This window comes from Xyrauchen texanus, chromosome 8, assembly GCF_025860055.1.
Source record: "Xyrauchen texanus isolate HMW12.3.18 chromosome 8, RBS_HiC_50CHRs, whole genome shotgun sequence".
Classification (NCBI taxonomy): domain Eukaryota; kingdom Metazoa; phylum Chordata; class Actinopteri; order Cypriniformes; family Catostomidae; genus Xyrauchen; species Xyrauchen texanus.
The window spans coordinates 5,729,436-5,751,563 of record NC_068283.1 but is presented as its reverse complement, the minus strand read 5'-3'; the positions used below and the strand labels follow the sequence as shown (position 1 = coordinate 5,751,563).

The following is a 22,128-nucleotide window of genomic DNA, read 5'->3' as shown; positions in this document are numbered from 1 at the left end:
AAAATGAAGTAAAATAGTGTCCAAAGAGGAAAGCGTCCAAAACAAAGGTGAATTTGGCTTCCTCCCGGTGCGCTAGGGTTATGTGAAGGAAGGGTTTTGATGACAGGGTAACGTCCAGGTTTAATGGGCAGGGTCCGGCGGCCACAACGCTCTTCCCCTCCCTGGTCTGGGGCATGAGGGGACATGGCTTAATCTAAGTATCTCGGCTTCCCTGGGCCGGGGCATGTGAGGGGAATAGAGTGCTTGGCATCCCAGCTTTCATTTAGAAGGACATATACTGCATTATCCAAAAATAAGCATTGCCAAATGTATAAGCAAACTAAAACTAAGTTTCAGCTACTTTGAAACTTCACTTTGCTAAGCAATGAGCTATTCATAATTTGAAGTACTTTATTTAAAGTTTATTTTGAAAAGTGTTTAGCTACACTACAAGCTGCTAAAAATATCTAACTACATTGATGCTACAGTATTTAAGGGGGTAGTACCTTATAAATAGACAACTATCAGTTGATATCGCACATGTGAATGGGTTAAAATTTGTCATCTCATATTATAATGTTGAATTTGCAGAAGCTACTGAATCTTTCACACTGTACAGCCCTGATTGATATAATAAACATTTTATCTACAACATAATTCTGAAATTCCATGCAGGGACATTTTTTGAACCAGTACATTTACATGAATCATCCGAAAAAAAAGAAAAGAAAAGCATTCTTGCAAATTGTTCCCAGATGGCTGACAGGGAATAAATCATGAGAACTCGTCATATTTACGTGTTCCACAAGACACGCCCACGGAACGTCAAAGTGCCAATAAACCTCTGAACATAGGACGAATCACACATGCGCATCACCGACTTTCCTTTCATTTGTTCTTCAAAATATACAGTAATCAAGTGTGGTTCTTCAAATGTGGGTCTTTGTGACTAACAGTATTTATTGTAATTTGTCACTCAAAGACGTCTTACAATTCGCTTGCTACAGTGGGCATGAAACACCCGCCATTTGGTGGATATTTCAGACCATGTGTACAACGTATTACAGTTTGAACACTATCAAGCAAACATTTTCATATCTGCAAACTATCAACATACAGTTCTGCCCATAGCTGAAAGTTCCAAAAGTAGCTATCGACAGAGATTAATCAGCAAAACCTATATATCGGGCGACCTGTACACTTTAAATTATACATCATCATAAAACAAATGTGAGCAGTAACTCAGCAACAATAGATCCTAGGGGAAACCTATCGGCGAACTTTCAGCGTTTCTGCCGATAATCGATCAATTGGCAAAACCGATATATCGGTTGACCTATAGAGATGATGTACATTTGTGTATTTCTGACATCCTTCCTTCAAATATTAAATTACAAAATGTGTCATGTCGAACAGACTGATGAAGACTATAGCTCGACAAAAACTTGCTGTAGCTTGATTATAACTGCACGTGTAAATATACTGACCATTATCTCGCTTTGAGATAATCTGTAGTTCTTCCTTATTGCAGGACTTTCTCATCTATCTAATGAGTGGAAACAGATGTGTATTTGGCTGCTCCAATGAATCCACCTCTGGTAAAGACGAGGAGACGTTAAAGGTAGACGTTCTACTCTTTGCCCCCGATATCCTGCCCCAACACTGCTGCGTACAGCGCCTGGATGCCACCAATGACCATTCCAAGGATGGTAGCAAGATGCTAACCAAGCTTAGACCCTTCCACGGCGCTCACGTGTCACACAATGGCGTCCCGCTTGATGAAGAGGTGGAGTTGTGTCCGGGAGACCTGGTGGGGCTCGGTCAACACTATCTCTTTATGTTCAAAGACCATACTGTCTCTGGAGCTTTCCAGACCCCATCCTGGATGTCCACCCTGTGTCCCCCTAGCACGACGGCCTCATGTAAACTGTGTGGATCCTCCATATTAAGGACAAAGCCCCTTAAAGCGGTGGCACGCTGGAGGGACCTGGACGGTAGAGTGGTGTCACTGTCCTACCAGCTGCAGTATGAAGATCAGGTCTTTGAGAAGATTCTCAGTATGGTGGACCCAGCAGAAGAACCCAAACTCACTACAGCGTTTCTGATGTGTCTTTGCATTCAGCAGTCGGCCACTAACTTTGAGTTGGTTCACCTGCGGAAATTACTGCTACGTATCGCCAGTCAGGTCCAGCTCACCATTTGGGTGAGTGGAAGTTTATAGACTACATACAAACAACCAACACTGCTAAAAACTATTGTCATGCTACTGAAAATATAATGCTACTGTATATCAAAATACCATGATTTTATGTGAGTTTATAATTTTATTCAACATGATGGGGACTTGAAAATGTACAGCATAACAGCAATGACCCATCAGAGATGAAAGATTATGGCACACTTAAGCAGAACTATTCTTCTGAGATGGATTTCTTTTTTTGCTCCACAGGAAAGAACAAAGGAACTTACAGTTCAGCAGCCGGACATGTGAGAGAGCTTTTCCTTTTCCACATGCCCCTGAAATTAGAGCAGAGAACTTAAAGATCAACAGTAACTAGCTCATGATCACCCATGGTGCTGTAGATGTTCAATTCACTTTTGTTTTCAATGTAATGCCCAACTGTGACCTCAGAATAGACCACTTGAGTGCCGTCATTAACTGCTGATGAGTCTGCAGAACTCACTTATAAAATGTTTAAACGTTAAAGTGACTCATGCTCCGACTGTCTTGTGTTTAAATTGTGTATTTGGCTATCAGAGAGCTAGATCGTTTTTTTCAGCTGATATTTTCTGCCTGAGTCACATACTAATTCTCAATTGTTTCCCTACATATTATGGTGAGTTAAATAGATTTGTGGTTAAAATTGAAGCACTAAAGCGGGAAATTAAACTCCTGGATGGTTTGCACTTCCTTTGATTTAGTAGCTTTTTTGCTGCTTTTAATGCTATTAAAAGTACAGAGACAAATCAATTATTACGTTTTGTGAAACCAGTGGCATCATTTGACCAAGATGTAGATAGATAGGTAGATAGACAGATGGACGGACGGACAGATGGATAAAGCCATGTGTTTCAGTGTTTAATAATATGTGTGTTCATTGTGTTGTGGATGTTGCAGAAGCTCCAGTGATGTCGAGCTGGACTCAGTGGAGCTGCATATGTTAAACGTGAAGGATCTGATCTCAGGCTTGCAACCAGTAGTACTGTGGATGTCCAACTCAATCGAGCTGCTACATTTCATCCAGCACGAGGTTCCTCTGCTCTTATCATGGAGACAGCAGGACACTCAGGAACAGGACAAAGGTACTCGTTTTGACTGAGATTTCATAAGCTGTAGTTCTCTTATGCTTGATATAAAGCTTTTGTGGTGTTGTGATTTCAATCTTTGTGGTTTATGAAAACATTATAAATGATTAGTTCTGTCTGAAATCTGATTGGATGAGCGGAAACTATAAAATAGCTGGATGAGCTGTGACAGCTAATTAAATAAATTAATAGAAATATTTTTGATTCTAATGTTGCTTGGCAACCTTCAACAGCCTACAGATAGGACAATGAACTATATTATTTGGTGGAAGTATTGTTTATTTTGATTATTACTAATAATAAATATTTTGTGCAATTACAATGATTTACCATGGTTAAAAACAGGTTGTTTGGTGCAACCCTCTTAACTGTGGTAAATTGCTGCAACACATGGCCTCTTGTTGCTTACTACTTAAATAGTAATTGGTTGATTCCAACGGATTACCAGTTTTCAGAGTTAAAATATGCTGGTAGCAGAATAAATCAGTACTCTGGTCAATACTGAGGCATGTTGTGAATGTGCAGTTAAAGTGTCATGTCTCCATCTGCTCAGAATTGTTAGATTCTCAGATCCAGTCCACACGTATTGCCAGTGAGGAGGCCATGACAGTGCTGGAGGAGGTCATCATGTTCAGCTTCCAGCAGTGTGTCTATTATCTCACCAAAGTAAGTTCCATGGCTGTCTGATGTTTTTTTATTTTTTATTTTTAAGGTGGGATTATCTGTTGGTCTGACCAATGGCTCTTTGAATACAGCGATTATCTTTGCTGATGTTTATGGTACACTTCATCTTTGATTTTAGTATTATTGTTCATATGAGGAAAAGATTATCTTTTAATTTGACCACTAAGTTCCCTAAAGAGTGTGTCATTAAACTAGTTTCACAATGCTTCCTTGTCTCATCACTGTCATCATGAGCATCAAGACAGATTTTTTAATAGTGCAAGAAGCAGATAAACTTTGGGGAGTCACGCCATAAGAGGGTCGGACGTGTGAATGGCGAGCTCTGCTCACTTTGTTAGTTTTAAATACTTTTTGTGTCATAAACCGTTGAGATTCGATACACCTGTTCCATAACTGTTCTTTGAAGACAATATGTCAAATAATTCAAAATCCTTGGGCTCTGGAGACATTAAAAGACACTTACATGCTCAAGCTGATACCCGGACAGGGCCGCAGACCAGGAACTTGGTTTGGACGGTGCAGTGGAAGAGATTTAGCGTCAACTGTCAAACATGTCTGCAATGCTGGCAAAGGTTGTTGCTGACTTGGATGATCTTGCTGTAATACGTCGATCGATCACTGCCATGGAGACGAAATTCTCTGAGTTACCGATTATCTGGAGTCATCGGAGAGGGAATTAGCTGCTAAGCCACTAGCGACCAAGATGGACTTTGAGCGCATTTGGGAAAAGTTGGAAGATGTTGAGGATCGTAACCGGCAAAACAACATCTGAATTGTTGAAATTCCTGAGAACGAAGAAGGCCGAGATATGGTGAAATTCCTAGACGGGCTCTTTCCGAATCTGCTCGACACAACAGGCCATAAGCTGGAAGTCGAGAGAGCTCACAGGTTTCCGGCGCGGAGATCCGCGGAGGGGGGCAGCCCACGATCAATTCTGGCCAAATTTCTGAGATCATTCAATAAAGATCTTGTGTTACGCAAGGCGAGGACTAAAACAAGGCTTTGGAAGAACCACAAAATGTTCTTGTTCCCAGACTTTGCGAATTCAACAAGAGAGAAACGTGATCGATTCAAGGAATGCAAGAAACTCTTACATAAATGTAAGGTAGCTTTTGCACTGATGTTCCTGGCTAAATTGAGAATAGATACTAAGGATGGCCGCAAAATATTTACATGCCCACAGCAAGCGATGTGATGGAATGTGTAAGTCATTGTGTGCTTCTCTCGATCACTTGACCACTCGACCTTTGTTTCTTTTTGTGCTGGTTCTGCCTAGCGGCTGGAGTTTGTTTTATAGATTATTTTCTGTTGTGTTATTCTGTCTCACAAAATATGTATAGAAACACCGGACTTGAGCAATCCGATGGCAAAGTTGTTGCGGGGGCTCTCATAGGCGTACTTGGTCTGTTTGAGTTTGGAGGGATGGACGCCAGTTGGCGCTGTCTTGAGCGGGGTTAATGGCACATTTTTCTTTTTTCTGTTTTTTTTGTTGTCCTAAGGAAGTTCGGGTTTGATTGTTGCTCCAATTTTGGAATGTGGTCTTTATAATTTTGTTTTTGACACACAATCTATTTTTTCTAATCTTTTTCTAAATCTATTTTCCACATGGAATGTGAATGTGTTGGGGCACCCCATATAAAGAATGAAGGTTATTTCTTTTCTTAAACATAAGAAATATGATATAGTGTTTCTTCAAGAAACGCATCTTTCTGTGCAGGAAGCTGAAAAATTTGGTAAGATATGGGGTGGACATGTTTTCTTTAATGCTGGCTCAAGTAAGAGCAGGGGAGTCATTACGTTGATAAGTAAACATCTACAATTCAAATGTCTCAAATAGATTAAAGATAAATTAGGAAGAGTCATTATTGTTTTAGCAGAAATTCAGGAGCAAAGGTTGATTTTGGCTAATATTTACGCAGCTCACGTTGATGATCGGGGCTTTTTTATAGATCTTGGAGGGATGTTGCAAGCCACTGGCACCCCTCATGATATAATATTGGGAGGAGACTTTAATCTATTGATGGACTCTGCCCTTGATCATAGTGAAGCAAAAGTGTGTAAGCCCCCTAGAGCAACATTGACGCTTCACAGGATGCGAAGTCTTACAGATATTTGGAGACTTTTGAACCCAACTGTTAGGGACTATACATCTTTTTCATCAGTCCAAAAGATTTATTCTAGAATAGATTTTTTTTTCTTTTATATCTAAATCTTTAATTTGTTGTGGAATACTCAATTGGAAATGCCTTTGTCTCAGCTCACTGAGACTAAGAATATAGAGGTGTTGCAACATCCATCATCAACCGCTTATCCTGTGTACAGGGTCACAGCTATCCCAGCTAACATTGGGCGAAAGGCGGGGGACACCCTGGACAGGTGGCCAGTCCATCGCAGGGCCACACATAGACAGACATACACTCACACTCACATCCACATCCACATCCACATCCACACCTAGGGCAATTTTTTTTGGAGACACCAATTAACCTAGCCTGCATGTCTTTTGGATGGTGGGAGGAAGCCGGAGTACCCGGAGAGAACCCACGCAGACACGGGGAGAACATGCAAACTCCACACAGAAAGGCCGGGGCAACCAGGGTTTGAACCCACGACCTTCTTGCTGTGAGGCAACAGTGCTAACCGCTGCACCACCGTGCCGCCCGTGTTGCAACATATGGATCAAAATTAATCATATAGTTGGCATTTTAATGTATCTCTTTTGCAAAATCCTGAATTCCAACAAATCAGTGTTTATATGGAGACCAACTGGTCCTCAGTATCCTCTGTGGGCGTGGCTTGGGAGGTACTTAAGGCGGTTCTTAGGGTTCGGATCATACAGTATGCCTCATTCATCAAAAAGCTCAAAGCACGAGAACTCGGGGTGCTGGAAGGGAATATTAAAAGTGCAGAGTCAGATCTGAAGTGCCGAATGTTGTCTGATGGCCTCAGGGAATTGACCTGATTGAAATACAGATATAATACTATTTTGTCATGCAAGGTGGAGTTTTGGCTATTCAGGGCATGACAGTCATACTTTGAGTCAGTGGAAAGAGCAAGGAAGCTTTTGGCTAGTTATATAAAGCAGAGAGAGTCTTTTCCTACCATTCCCTCAGTGAAATCTGCTGGTGGTGAAATTTTTACCTGAGCCATTGATATTAATAGCTTTTAAATAATTATTTCTTGATTTTTATAGTTCCACATCTTCGTCTACTGATGAAGATATTAGAAATGTTGTGGAACCATTAGAACTCCCTAAACTGACGACTGAGCAAAACAATTCTCTTGAATCTGAGATAACCTTGGGGGAACCTGGCGAGATAATTAAGGCAAGGTTCCGGGGCCAGATGGCTTTGCCGCTGAATTTTTTTATCTTATGGTACAGAACTGGCTCCACTTTTGTTAGAAGTTTATACGGAATCATTAAAGAATGGAAAGCTTCCACCAACCATGACACAAGCCCGGATCAGTCTGATTCTCAAAACTGACAATTTCCCTGCTCCAGCTGGATGTAAAAATATTGTCAAAGATTCTGGCTAACCGATTAAGTAAAGTTATGACATCTCTTATCCATATAGATCTGGTGGGATTTATTTGGGACCATAGCTCATCTGATAACATTAGGCGTTTCTTCAATATTATGTGGTCAGTGGCGAATGATCAGACACCGGTCACAGCCATCTCACTTGACATCTAAAAGGCATTTGATATGGTAGAATGGGATTATCTTTTTAAGATTTTGGAAATATATGGGTTCGGGAACACTTTTATTGGATGGATTAAGTTACTTTATAGACACCTGGTAGCAGCGGTACAAACAAATAGATTAATTTCAGATTATTTTACTCTGGATAGGGTCACCCAGCAGGGTTGCCCTCTTTCCCAATTATTGTTCTGTCTTGCCCTGGAGTCATTAGCAGCTGTATATAAGATAAGAAAGGCATATGATTTTCCAGGGTTGATTTCGGGAGGTATGGCGCACAAGCTTCTGCTTTACGCAGATATTTTATTATGCATCTCTGACCGTGCTAGATCTATGCCTTACCTCCACAGAATTATTCATTCATTTTCTAAGTTCTCAGGATACAGAGTCAATTGGTCAATCCGAAGCTTTGGGTCTGACAGCATACTGCCCAGTAACGGCTTTTCAGCTGGGTGCCTTTCAGTGGCCCAAACTGGGCATTAAGTATTTGTGCATTTTATTCCCAGCTAATTTGTGTGATTTAGTTAGTTCATTTTGACCCTTTAATAAAAAGGTTTTTTGAGCGATCTGGACAGGTGGGCTTCATTACATTTATCTATGACTGGGAAGGTTAATGTTATTAAAATTATTTGTATTCCAAAATTCAACTACCTGCTACAGTCTCACCCTATAGATGTCCCCCTCTCTGATTTCAAGCAATTTTATAGCATAACGAAGTCCTTCATTTGGAATGGGAAACATCCCAGATTACATTTTAGTAAATTGCATAGGTTGATTGACAATGGTGGAGCCCCTCACTGGTTTTGTATTGAACAGGAAGTTCTTGCCCCTATTTCACCATTGCAAAGCCTTTCTATCAAACTATCCTAGTTAAATTACACCCTGTTATCTCACATTTACACTTGGTATGGACAAAGTTGTCCAGAATGTTTAATTCGGACATTTATTTAAATGTTGCCTCAAGCTTTTGGCTGAACTCCAAGTCCCCTTTCTGCTGGTTAGACTGTATTGTGAGGGGGGTTACTACATTTGGTGACCTATATGAGAGTGTTGAGATCCTTTGAAAATTTGGTTCAACATTTTGGGTTTCCCAGATCTCAGTTCTTTATATATTTACAGCTGCACCACCTGCTCTGTACTATTTTTGGGAGTAGCATACACCCCCATAAAGTGGCAGATACTTTGGAAGTGGTAATTACTGCTTTTGGAAAAGGTCATGAAACATCAGTGTATTACTCCCTGCTAATTCATGATAGTGTGGGGTTAATTGTTGATTCTGTTTATATATGTTTTGTTTTTCTGAGTTCAAAATGTGAATCAGTAAAAAATTGTGTAAGCAGCATGAAACTGTGTTTTGAAAAAAGAATCACGGTTTGGAGGCATAACTCAGAAATGCGGTGTTGAAAACGTGCATTAATTAGGTTTTTTTTCTAGCATTTAACATTTTAAATGTACTTAGCTACAATGGCTGTATGGTTGAAATTATCCCCCTGATTTATTAAAAAAATTGTGGATTTGTCATCAAGATATATCATTTTATAGAAATATTGCCTGCCCAGCCTTATTTCCTCGTAGCCCTAAAAGGATGTAAAATATGTGAAACAGGACATGCAGTGTGTAAACACCATTCTGTGCTTCCTTTCAGCAAGCCAGTGTTCAGTTATAACAAGGCAGTGGAGATATAGAGATTGGCTGTCTGTATTGATGGGCGAGATGGCTAGTTTTCGTCTTCCAAAGAATCAAATACATAAATATTTATTTTCTCAAGTTTGAACCGATGGCCTGTATCTGTCCATTAAATTATTCTGAACGAGCAACTTCAACGTTTATATTCTTGTTGGATTTATCTGTAGCTGTTCTTGATGTGTGTTTTAGGGATAGTGCACCAAAAATGAAAATTCTGTCATCATTTACTCACACCATGCATTTATTCTTTCCATGTAACACAAAAGGAGAATTTCTGATAAATCTTAAGGAACCCATGTACCGTATAGTTCCACTGCCAATTTTTTTTTTCCTTAAAACACGATATATTTACTTGACAAGAAAAATGGCCAGCAGATAATGGCCATACTGGTTTGAATTGGCAAAGTCTACAGTAACTCAGATAACAGCTCTGTACAATTGTGGTGAGAAGAATAACTTCTCAGGATGCTATTATGAGATTCGGGTTGGTGCTGTTTTGGTGGCACGAGGGTGACCTACACAATATTAGGCAGGTGCTTTTAATGTTTTGGCTGATATGAAGTATGTCCTGTAATGTTCTGTGTGCACTTGATTCTCCTATCACCAAAAAAAACTAAACGTGTTGTACATGAGAACACATGGCAAATTAAGCTCACATATTAGGCCATTTAGCTTTTCAAGTAAATATATCTTATTTTAAGAATGTTTAGAAGTTTTTACAGGGAAAAGTCCTAATTAAGAAAATGATTATTGTTATTTTATATATATATACTGTATATATATACACACCTATCAGCCATAACATTAAAACCACCTGCCTAATATCATGTAGGTCCCCCTCGTGCCACCAAAACAGCTCTGACCCATCAAGGCATGTACTCCACAAGACTTCTGAAGGTGTCCTGTGGTATCTGGCACTAAGACATTAGCAGCAGATGCTTTAAGTCCTGTAAGTTGTGAGGTGGGGCCTCCATGGATCGGTCTTGTTGGTCCAGCACATCCCATAGATCCTCAATTGGATTGAGATCTGGGAAATTTGGAGGCCAAGTCAACACCTTGAACTCTTTGTGATGTTCCTTAAACCGTTCCTGAAACATTTTTGCAGTGTGGCAGGGCACATTATCCTGCTGAAAGAGGCCACTGCCATCAGGGAATACCATTGCCATGAAGGGGTGTACGTGGTCTGCAACAGTGTTTAGGTAGGTTGTACGTGTCAGTTAACATCCACATGAATGCCAGGACACAAGGTTTTCCAGCAGAATATTGCCCAAAGCATCACACTGCCTCCGCCTGCCTGCCATCTTCCCATAGTGCATCCTGCTGCCATCTCTTCCCCAGGTAAATGATGCACATACACCCGGCCGTCCACATGATCTAAAAGAAAACGTGATTCATCAGACCAGACCACCTTCTTCCATTGCTCCATAGTCCAGATCTGATGCTCACGTGCCCATTGCAGGCACTTTCGGTGGTTGACAGGGGGCAACATTGGCACTCTGACCGGTCTGCGGCTACTTAGCCCCATACGCAGCAAGCTGTGATGCACTGTGTGTTCTGAGACCTTTCTATCCTGGCCAGCATTATGTTTGTCAGCACTTTATGCTACAGTAGCTCTTCAATGGGATCGGACCAGACATGCTAGCATTCGCTCCACACATGCATCAATGAAGCTTGGGCGCCAGTGACCCTGTCGCCAGTTCATCGGTTGTCCTCCTTCGGACCACTTTTGGTAGGTACTAACCACTGCATACCAGGAACACCCCTGGGTCAGAGATGCTCTGACCCAGTCGTCTAGCCATCACAATCTGGCCCTTGTCAAAGTATCTCAGATACTTACACTTGCACATTTTTCCTGCTTTCAACACATGAAATTCAAGAACTGACTGTTCACTTGCTGCCTAATATATCCCACGCCCTGACAGCTGCTATTGTAACAATATAATCAATGTTATTCAATATGTTTGTCTCAAGAATCGCATTTTGTAATGTATGTGACATCGGCACCATGTTTGTATCTGAATGCGATCACAAATGATATTTTTTACATCATTACGTCAGTTTGATGGTGCAGAACGTCCAGGTGATGTAGTAACCTTGAAACGAGGACCAGTCATTGATGAGAAATCCCAAATATATGACGGGTCGGTTGTATATTAACTTAGAAGATAAATAAAGAGGTTCAATCATTCACGGTTCAAATACTGCAGCCCTGTACTATAAAACATCTGAAAGATCAGGGTTAAAGCAATAGTTCATCCAAAAATGGAAATTCTGTCATTATTTACTTACCCTTATTATTGAAACCCTTGTTTCAAACCTGTAAGCTGTTATTTTCTTTCTGTGGAACATTTATGTTAAGAACCACCAGGGAGGTTAATATTTAGCAGTGGTTTATAGGGTATTGAATCATTAGCATTTAAATGAGTTTGAACAAGTCTGTGGTTTTTCTGGTACCTGTGATTTCAGGCATGTAAAGTTATCATGCAGCAACTTTCAGTTTGAATCAGTTGAGTCAATCATGTCCTCTACTGCTTTTATTTAGATTCACTATTGTATAATATGTGGCCATTGATGTGAATGGTGGGCTTTTCTTAGTCATGCACTGAGTGTGCTGATGAAAGCTGTGATGTCATTAGAACAGAAGGGCAGAATGTGCCATTCATACAGGAGTCATGAGGGGTGTGAATATTTATATATAAATATTCGGATATATATATATTTCAGGATTTGTAATAATATTTTCATAATTCTAACTAAATATATTTTTAACTATATTGCAAAATCCTAATTTATATATATTCGCATTTCTAACTTTAAACTTCAGGATTCTAAATATATGTATGTATTTTACCCCCTTTTCTCCCAGTTTGGCATGCCCACTTCACACTATTTAGTAGGTTTTCATGGTGGGGCGGTTACTCACCTCAATCCAGGTGGCGGAGGACAAGTCTGAGTTGCATCCGCGCATCTTATCACGTGACTTGCTGTGCATGACACCGCAGAGACTCACTGCATGTGGAGGCTCATGCTACTCTCCGCGATCCACGCACAACTTACCACACGCCCCACTGAGAGCGATAACCACTAATCACGACCACGAGGAGATTACCCTATGTGACTCTACCCTCCCTAGCAACCGGGCCAATTTGGTTGCTTAGGAGACCTGGCTGGAGTCACAATAAATGATTCTGTTTTTTAACTTTGAGGATTTTTAACTATGTTTGTAGAATTCTAACTTTATATATGTATTTGGATGTATAACAGTAAATAACTAAATATATTCAGATTTCTAACTTAATTTAGAATTCTAACTATCTATATATTTATTCCTGTCTTTCAGGATCTTATATTTTCAGAATTCTAACTGTATGTTCAAATCACAAACAATGTATATATTCAGATTCATAAATGTATATTAAATGTATACATTCATAAATTTTGCATGCTGCAAAATAAAGGTCAATGGGCCAGATTCCAGTTAAGTGTGGTGTGTTAAGTAAAGAGTCCAAGCATAGAATATACAGTGTGTACTACAAAATGTAAAGTGTCATGTGGGGTGGTAGAGAATCAATAAAGCTGCTAGACAACTTTTTGCCAAGTATTTACACTAGCAGCATTGGCATTAACAGATTTTCACTGTACACATCATGTAAGGGATTGGTCAACATTGGAAAAGAACAAGTTTTCCCTTCTGTTAGAGCATGTATGCTGTGTTACCTGGGCTGCTGGACAGTAATCCCTTCTCTGAGAGTGGTCAGCTGCGCATGCCTGCAGCAGTCAGCCAGATCCTGGACGTGCTGAAGCAAGCACTGCATCTCCTCAACACGTTCCAGGTGCACAGTGACATCACATCTCAACTGTTGGCATACCTGTTCTTCTTTACAAACGCATCGCTGTTCAACGCACTCATGGAGAAAGGTGAGCACTAACACGTACTGTCCTCTGAGGCTTGAAATACCCAAACAACGTTAATAATTCGCCCACAAATATCATTAATTACTGACCTATAGATTTTTATTGAGTAACACAAAAAGAGAATATTTAAAGAATCTTTATTCAGCATTTTCAATTTTGGTTGAACAATTTCTTCAAATGCTTCTCATAAGTTTCTTGTAAGCATCGATGATTCACCAGTTTTTATTTGTCCCAATTGTCTTGTTGTTCAACATGGTTGAGAGGTGTTTTTCACCAGGACATGATTTTTACAGACTACCTATTTTCACCCAGCCTTAAATAGCACTGGCCAGTTACACCACAGCATTGCTGTTTGCACCCCAAAAGTCTGGTGGAGCCAGACAAAGTTGGTGGCCAAATTTAGCCATAACTTTGTAACACATTTTCCCCAACACTGATTGTGACTTAAAAAATGTGTTTTAAGGGTCTGGAGGTGGGTTCTACCAGTGGTCTAGAGGAGTCCAGATCCGGGCAAACCTGGATTTGCTCATGGATTGGATACAGAGCATTGGATTGGCCGATCTGGCTGCAGACTTCTTCCAGAAACTTTCCTCAGCCGTCAACCTCCTCGCTACTCCCAAAGAAACCCTAATGCAGGTCAGAAGCATTCCTTATTACCCCAGAATTTCTCTTCCAACTACTTAACAAATCTTTACGCAGTAGAGGAGGGGATTTTGATTCATCTCAGTCTTTTGAATCCGTTCACCAGTAAGATTTGTTCAGATCCATTCGCTGATTCGTTCAGTGACTATTTCTGCAAATTACACAATAGACATCAGCACAACATCAGTGTTTATGCATCATAACTGTTTCCCTTCAAATGACAACAAAGCATATCTATCATTTTGTAAACTTCTGAGCATGACTTTTATCAAGCTAAATAAAAAATATGGGTTTTAAAAACATCCTTATATCATTGTAATGTGTGTTCATCAGTCATTTTTAGAATTCATCCGTTTCACTTCTGGAACGAGATTGCCGAACTGAATGAACAACTTCCCTACTCTCATTCAGTCGTTTAGTGGGTCAAACCAGTGATGTGCTCGTTCACAGTCCGCACTTGAATGCTATTGGTTTACACTATAGTCAGCCTTGTGCTTAAACTCAAACTTAGATCTCATTGACTATGAAAGGGAGAGACTTCATTGAGCGAGAAACATGAGTCAGTTTATGGAAGTGAATGAGAACGTTAGTTTACTTTAAAAATGTGTTCAAAAAAACAGATTACAATAGGGATGTAACAGTTTGACGGTTTTACGATATAGCTCGTTGTAAAGCAGTTCAATGGAAAGGAGGAGGCGAGAACCGGCCTGGCGATATAAACAATATTTTAATGATTAACTTAAACAAAAGACAAACACACACACACATGACGGACATGTCCGTAAACAATCTCTCTCTTGTCGCACCACCGTCCGCAATCAGCCTTTATCCCTCTCGGAGGCTTAATTAGCCTGATAAGGGACCGGGTGTGTATAATCAGGACCCGGCCCAGCCCTCCACCCTGTCAAATTCCTCCCTCGTTCTCTCAGGCAGGGGAGCCCCCGACATGATGTACACCCGCCCCTTCTCTTTCCCTGGGGGAGGGCGTGCCCTAAGCTCCGTCTGCTGGCAGGTCATCCCCGTCTACCTGGATGAGGGAGGGGACAAGGGGAGGGAAACAGAAATATAAAAAATGGGGGGGTACTTCCTGTAACAGTGTAGTACCCCCCCAAAAAATCCTGTAAAATGTAAACGAGAGGGAAAGGCCAACGTGGAGTGCAGTGAGAGAGAGAGAGGAGAGAGAGATGAAAAAAAAACACTTACTCGTCAGTTCTCCGATACGCCGCAGCTTGTTCCTCGGCCACTCCTCCACCCTCTAACGGACAACAGCCGTGCCTCCCGGGCGGATCGGAGGCAGTCCTCCAGCCCCTAGTGGACAGAACGCCCCGGCACATTCTCGGGGAACAGAAGGGGTCCCGCCCCTGGCAGCGGCCCTGACCGCTCCAGGCGGTCGGCAACGAGCCCCTTCTCCCCTCGCGGCTGCTCCGTTGGGGTGGATGGTAGTGGTGAGAATTCTACTACGACGTATCCGGAAAAGATCTCTCTCTCGTCGCACCACCGTCTGCAATCGGCCTTTATCCCTCTCGGAGGCTTAATTAGCCCTCCGCTCTGTCACACCATTAGTGTCTTTCAATTGCCCAGTTCAAATGTTTTGTCGCAAGGAAGTGTCAGCTCAGGCAGGAAGCACCTCGAACCTGAAGCACCATTTCCACGAGGATCATCCCACTGAATTTACAGAGATAAATGTAAGTGAAAATCAAGGCAGCCCTGTATAATGAGGCTGTGTCATGTCCACCAGACCCCAATCAAGCACGTTTCTTAAAGAAAGCTAAAGACGCTGAAAGCAGTCCTTCAGTAGAATCACTAATAGATATTCGACAAATAAATAGGCAAAATTATTCTAACCTTATTATCGAAAAGAACTGTCAAAGTCCTCATGTATGATGTGCTACATTACAGAGCGGCACAAAATGTATGCGCCTCTGCACACAAAGCCTGCACAATCTAAGCTGAGCGCTTGGACTCAAAGCAGGATCCACATTATGCCATTGAAAGTTGATTACTGTTAGACAGTGACAGGGCTATGGGGGGCCTGTACCCCCTCTTTTTGACTGCTATTCTGTCCTTCAATAACGTATGATGTGCAAGGAAGGGCAGCCCAAGGACTTTTGGGTTGGAGCCCTAAATAGATTGCATAATCTGCATATAGGGATATATTCTTCCCTGAGCCATCCTAAAGTGCCTTCAGAGAAGTTTTGTCTCTTAATTCATCCATTTAAAAGCAACAAAATCATCAACCTCACTTATCAACTAGTTGGTTGATGGATGACTAGTCAACCATGTCCTATCCCTAATACAACATGGCAATGAAAGTTAATTGTGACTTAGGCTATCATTCTGCTAAATAACTCCTTTATGTCAAAAGTGTGGGATCCCTAAAACATTGTAAATGTGCATCCATACATTGTTTGTTTAGTTGACTTAACAGACTGCTCAGGCTAGTTTGACTGAGTTGTCAATGAATGAGGCAACAGTTCTTCAATTGAAAAGAAGAATTAAATTAGGGTTGACTGTAAGGTGTGTTGTAGGTGTTGGTTGAGTATGAGTATTTGTAATAGGAACACTGATAATGCATCTATTAAACCCTGTTGTGCAAATGTATAAGCCTTTAAGCCACTAATCTGAAAAAAAAATGACGTGATGTTCGAAGGAACACTAAACAGACCTGTTTCACAAGTCAATGGCCTTGCTTGAGCTATAATATGACAGCATGATGGTATAAGTCTCATGACAAAGGTCATATTTACTCCTTGAGTGGTGCCATTTAACCTTACGTCACCTCATTCAGAATGCCTTTACATGCAAGGTCTCGATTCCCCTGATTCACCCGTGATGTAATCCTAAATAATATGCATTATTGAGCTCAGTCATTAGTTACATCACTTTGGAAAAATTACACTAATGCATTCTTCAGTACCTGGATGAACATAAGAGATGAGGTTTTAAACAAGTGCAACAGCACTCAATCCTGTCTCAAGCCTGTTAACTTCCATTAGAAGAAGGCAATGCATTGTTTACCCTTTGTGAATAAGGAAATGTCCTGCGGCAATTTCACTCAGCTTATCAAGCCCATAAATCAAAGGCAGGAAAACGTCTTCTTAAGAGGACAGTACAAAGTTTACAGAGCGCCACCCAAACACTTCCTATAGCGGTGGGGTTTAGAGGTCTCATGAAGTGGCTGTCATTGCTCAAAGCAGTAAATATGATGATATTAATTGGTATTTTTGGGTGAAATATTTCTGTTAGGTTAGTAATGTGGTTATTTGTAGTTGGTTACTCTGCAGCACTGTTCAAGGGGCGTGACAGTCTCTAGGTTGACTGCTCGACTGTGGTTCCCTCTGTTGTAAATGATCTTCACTTGTTAGAGTATCACACACACTCAGGCGTGAGGGCTGGATTAAGTCTGGGTGGGAGGGGCTCATATGTTTTCACTTAAGACGTCAGCTGAGTTTACTTTTAACACACTCCAAACAAACATATACATGACTCACTCTCACATGACCCCTCTGTTTACTTGTACTGCATTCAAGATATAGAAGCCTCAGCGAAGTCAAATGATGTCCACACAGCAAACTAACAATAAAGCTGTCCAACCACACAACTGTGGAATGCTGTTTGCAAATGTTTGTTGGAACTACGGTTTCGGGAAACACCAAATTGTTGAACTATGTTAGTGATGATGGAACTTGTTTGGCTAACAATGCTTTTGGGAAATGCACACCTGGGCTGTTTAATGAAGGTTGACACCTTGGCTGATCGCTGTCATTTTTGACCGGAAACAGTACAGGTGTATCTTTATTTTTTTAAAGAAATGCTTATATTTCTTTCCCCCCAAAGAACAATACAATCATGCATTTTTGGGGGGAATTTTATGCTATTTAGATATTATTTACATGCAAATTTCTCAGTTACACCACTCATTTGCATATGCAAAATAGCAAATTTATGTTATCTTCACTTCAGTATAAATCCCCACTTCTATAAGTGAAGAAAATATTAGAATGTGTCATGCATTGGGGCAGATTGCTGACATCTGGTGAGAAAAAAAATTATATTATTGTCATAACAATAATAACCAGAAGATATGAGGATAATTGTTGAAAAGCCTCATATATTGATATGAACATGAGTGAAATTCATTCATATGCATTATTGAAGAGCGTCTTACATACACTAGTGAAATAAAAATATTAATTAAACTGATTCTGTGGACTTACCTTAACTAAATGTACACATTTGTAGCTGAAAGTGTCTTACAATCATTGCTTCAACTCTTCTCATATACACATATGAAATAGTGTCTCTCAATCACTTCTGAATTTTTTTTCAAACAGACAGATGAAGATGTCTTACATTAACTACTATAGTGTTCATACTGATCTAACAAGATGTTGAGATGATATTGTCATATTGTCTTATGTCCTCTCATTTGTTCAGTAAGAGCCAGTTTCACAGATTGATGAGAGACGATTTCAGTATTTAATGTGAACTAATTTCACTGGAAAAGGAAGCCGTGTCCCCACTTCCTGTTGAATTCGGTGCATGTGGTGCAGGAGGTCAAAGTTAGCTGATCGGTAGATCCCAGTTAGCCCCTGCTGGGCTACCCTAACACCCTAGCAACCACAGAACACCCTAGCATCCACTTAGCAATGCTCAAGTGATTGCCCAGAAAACCATAGCAACGGCCTAGCAATGCCCTAGCATCTACCCAGAACAGCCTAGCAACAAACTAGCAGCTCCCTAGCGACCACCCTGAAGCTGTGTCCCGACTTCCTGTTGAATTCAGTGTGTGTGTGTGGTGCAGGGGTTCAGGAATTAGACGGTTAGCATGTTACTGTTGATATTGGAACGACACCCTGAGATAACTAAACTTATGTTTCTCCATTGACAGTTATTGAAAAGTAGCTGTGTTTTCAAACAATATATTTCTTTTTCCCAAGAAAAATATGCATCACAATTATTTCTATAATTAGGTGTGGTGGTGGCGTAGTGGCTAAAGCACAGAACTGTTAAGCAGAAGGTCGCTGGTTCGATCCCCACAGCCACCACCATTGTGTGCTTGAGCAAGGCACTTAACTCCAGGTTGCTCCAGGGGGATTGTCCCAGTAATAAGTGCACTCTGTAAGTCACTTTGGATAAAAGCGTCTGCCAAATGCATAAATGTAAATTTCATTACATTATAGTATCTTTTTCCAGTGACGGATTGTTTCTGAAGGGCTCTTGTATCCATTGATGAGTGACCAGTCACACAATTATTCTATTTTATTTTTACTAGCTGGTTGCTAGGTGATCACTAGGCAGTTGCTAGGATGCTTTGGGTGGTCGCTAAGGTGTTGCTAGGAGGTTGCTGGGTGGTTGCTAGGGTGTTAGGGTAACCCAGCAGGGGCTAACGGGTAACTGCCGACCAGCTAACTTCGACCTCCTGCACCACACGCACAGAAATCAACAGGAAGTGGGGACACGGCTTCCTTTTCCAGTGAAATAAGCTCTAATCAACTAATGAAATTGTCTCTCATCAATCTGTGAAACTGGCTCTTTCTGAACTTACAATGTGACAATATAATTTCAACATCTTGTTAGATCAGTATGAGCACTATAGTAGTTAAAGTAAGACATCTTCATCTGTCTGTTTGAAAGAAATTTCAGAAGTGATTGAGAGACACTATTTCATATGTGCATATGAGAAGAGTTGATGATTGATTATTGAAAGACACTTTCAGCAACAAAAGTGTACATTTAGTTTAGGGAATTTAAGTCAACGGAATCAGTTTTATGAATATCTTAATTTCACTAGTGTATGTATGAAACATTTCAATAATTTATATGAAGGGATTTCAATTGATGTTTGTATCAGCTATATTTCACTCGTGTTTATAAGATTTTCAATAATGCATATGAATGAATTTCACTCATGTTAATATCAATATATTAATTTCACTAGTGTTTTTAAGAGGCTTTTCAACAATTATGGCCCACTGGCTCCTCATAAGAAGATGGCTGCAGAGACTTTGTGATTACCTTATTAATTTAATTTTAGATTAAGATTAGATGATCAACATTTTAGCATTAATTTGTCAAAGGAAAAAAAATCAAAGTGTTTTTGCAATAATGCCACATTTAGTTTACAGTCAAACCTGACCATGGTGTTACAAAGAGAAGACATAGAATAAGCATTTACATACTAATCATCTGTTTAAAATATAAAAATTAAATAACTCAATGCTGTAAATTAGTTTATTTATATATTTTCTTTGTTTCTATAACAGAAAGATGCAGCTGTTTTGTTTTTTGCATCACATATATAGCATAGTATCTAACCTGTAAAGGATTACTAATACTATCATCACATACAGTAGCCCTTCATGTCAAGTCAAAACAGATTGAGCCTCTTTCTCTCAGTTTATTCTAGTATGTAATTAAAGTAAATGGTAACTTCCTCTATCTCGTTAAACAATAGTTGCATGTCATGGTTGCTAGGAGACTGGTTGTTAGGGTTCCACCCATGGCATAAGGTCAATGCATGTGGTTTGTAAAATAATCACCATTCATTTAAGTGGGTTAGGGTTACATGTTTCATATTGTTTGTAGATGATTTCATTTAGGGATTGGTGTGATATGGACCAAATCGGAGGCTGTCCATCACAACTGGGATAAGGGATCTAACCTATAGATACAATAGTGTAATGTAACTAATAAAACAATAAATCAGAAGCTTGTCGAGCCTGTGACGGATTCGTCCAAACTGAGCAAGACTGCCATGACAAGGATGTTTACATGATGCAGGTAAAAGTTGCAACGGTGATGTCTTCGTCACTATGATGAGCTGCAAATCCTTTGAGGAACAGCTTGAGGAAACAAATGTTTGGCATGATCAGCTGGAAAAAAATGAGTTACTCATAAACATGTTCCTGATACACATGAGAGAAACAAATACAGGCCTGTGTTTTGACTTCACAAGCTAAGAACACAGTATTCGTCACAGCTTTAGAAGTCATTTCACTGTTTAAGGGTGAATCTCACAAACATGTTTTTTGTCTAATGGCAGTGCTGTGGATACCTTATTCAGACTTCAAAATGAATAATGGATTCATCCGAATAATATAAGAAATATTAGTTTGACTGATTATCCAAAAAGCACAAGGATAAAGTGACATTTTAAAAAAACTTTACAATGTCCAAAATTACAATGAATTTATGAATCTGTACAGCCAATATTTGTAAAGTGTAAACTTTATAAATGAAAATGCTCTCGGTGTGATTTCTGATCAGATGGGCGCAGTCTCGACTTTGTTTACGGTCTCTGTTAATTATTCATGTCTGGAGCTGATCGAGTGTAACAAGATATGAAATCATATACACGTTCCACGTCTTGAAATGTCTTTGTTAATGTATCACATGATTCACACGTGATTCTCGTGTATTTATTTAAAGCCTAAACCCGGTATGTTTAATTCCTGACCTGAAGTGATGATTTCACGTCGGAGCTCGTCTTTCTGTCTCTTAAAGTTGACCACATTTATATCCACATCAGAGATTTATTAACTCGTTTAGACTTTATTCTGAAATAAAATTAAAATGCTCCATAAAGGTTTAAATGCTCAATATAGTATTAATCTATTAGGAACATTCCTCCTTATGTAAAACAAAGAAACTGAAACTTGCTCTGTCTTTTTTCTTTTTTTTCTTCTTCTTCAAACTGTATTACTACCTCTGGTAAGGCACTACATAAATGTAACATTATTATTATTATTATTATTATTATTATTTAACTAAATAATGTTGTCCTATTGTATACATTCCTGATAGACTTATGGGACTTTCACCTGTTTGTGGGCTAAATTAATTTTATTTTAATTGATTTTATTGTTTGAATTTGTATTTATAATTCATTGTAAATGTTTGCTTGACACCTCCTGCACAGACAAACAAACATACTGTTTCATGCAGATATTAATGTCAGAAACCAGGAGAAACTCCAGATTACAACATATTCCACAGTTAATGTAGCCTACAAATTCAGCTTTATCTGGTAAGACAAAAAAAAAAGAATGAAATAGCATTTTTTACTTGTAGTTGTATAATAATTATAATAATTATAATTATTATTATTATTATTATTATTATTATTATTATTAGGCTATTGTTATGAAAAGAAATATACAAGGCATATTTTATTAATAGAAACTATAAATATAAGAGTAACATTTCTGGGTTAA

At 39.7% G+C, this 22,128-nt stretch overlaps 1 protein-coding gene across 1 annotated transcript in view; it reads left to right on the top strand.

Moving 5' to 3' along the window:
• The window catches only part of LOC127647680 (ras-associating and dilute domain-containing protein-like), a 42,264-nt gene that overhangs the window by 8,049 nt on the left and 12,087 nt on the right, over window positions 1-22,128 (top strand). The window contains exons 5-10 of the mRNA XM_052132087.1: window positions 1,511-2,182; window positions 2,429-2,466; window positions 3,098-3,282; window positions 3,839-3,951; window positions 13,054-13,273; window positions 13,734-13,906. Of these exons, the coding sequence (XP_051988047.1) occupies window positions 1,511-2,182; window positions 2,429-2,466; window positions 3,098-3,282; window positions 3,839-3,951; window positions 13,054-13,273; window positions 13,734-13,906 (1,401 nt within the window). The remainder of the gene's footprint in view (window positions 1-1,510; window positions 2,183-2,428; window positions 2,467-3,097; window positions 3,283-3,838; window positions 3,952-13,053; window positions 13,274-13,733; window positions 13,907-22,128) is intronic.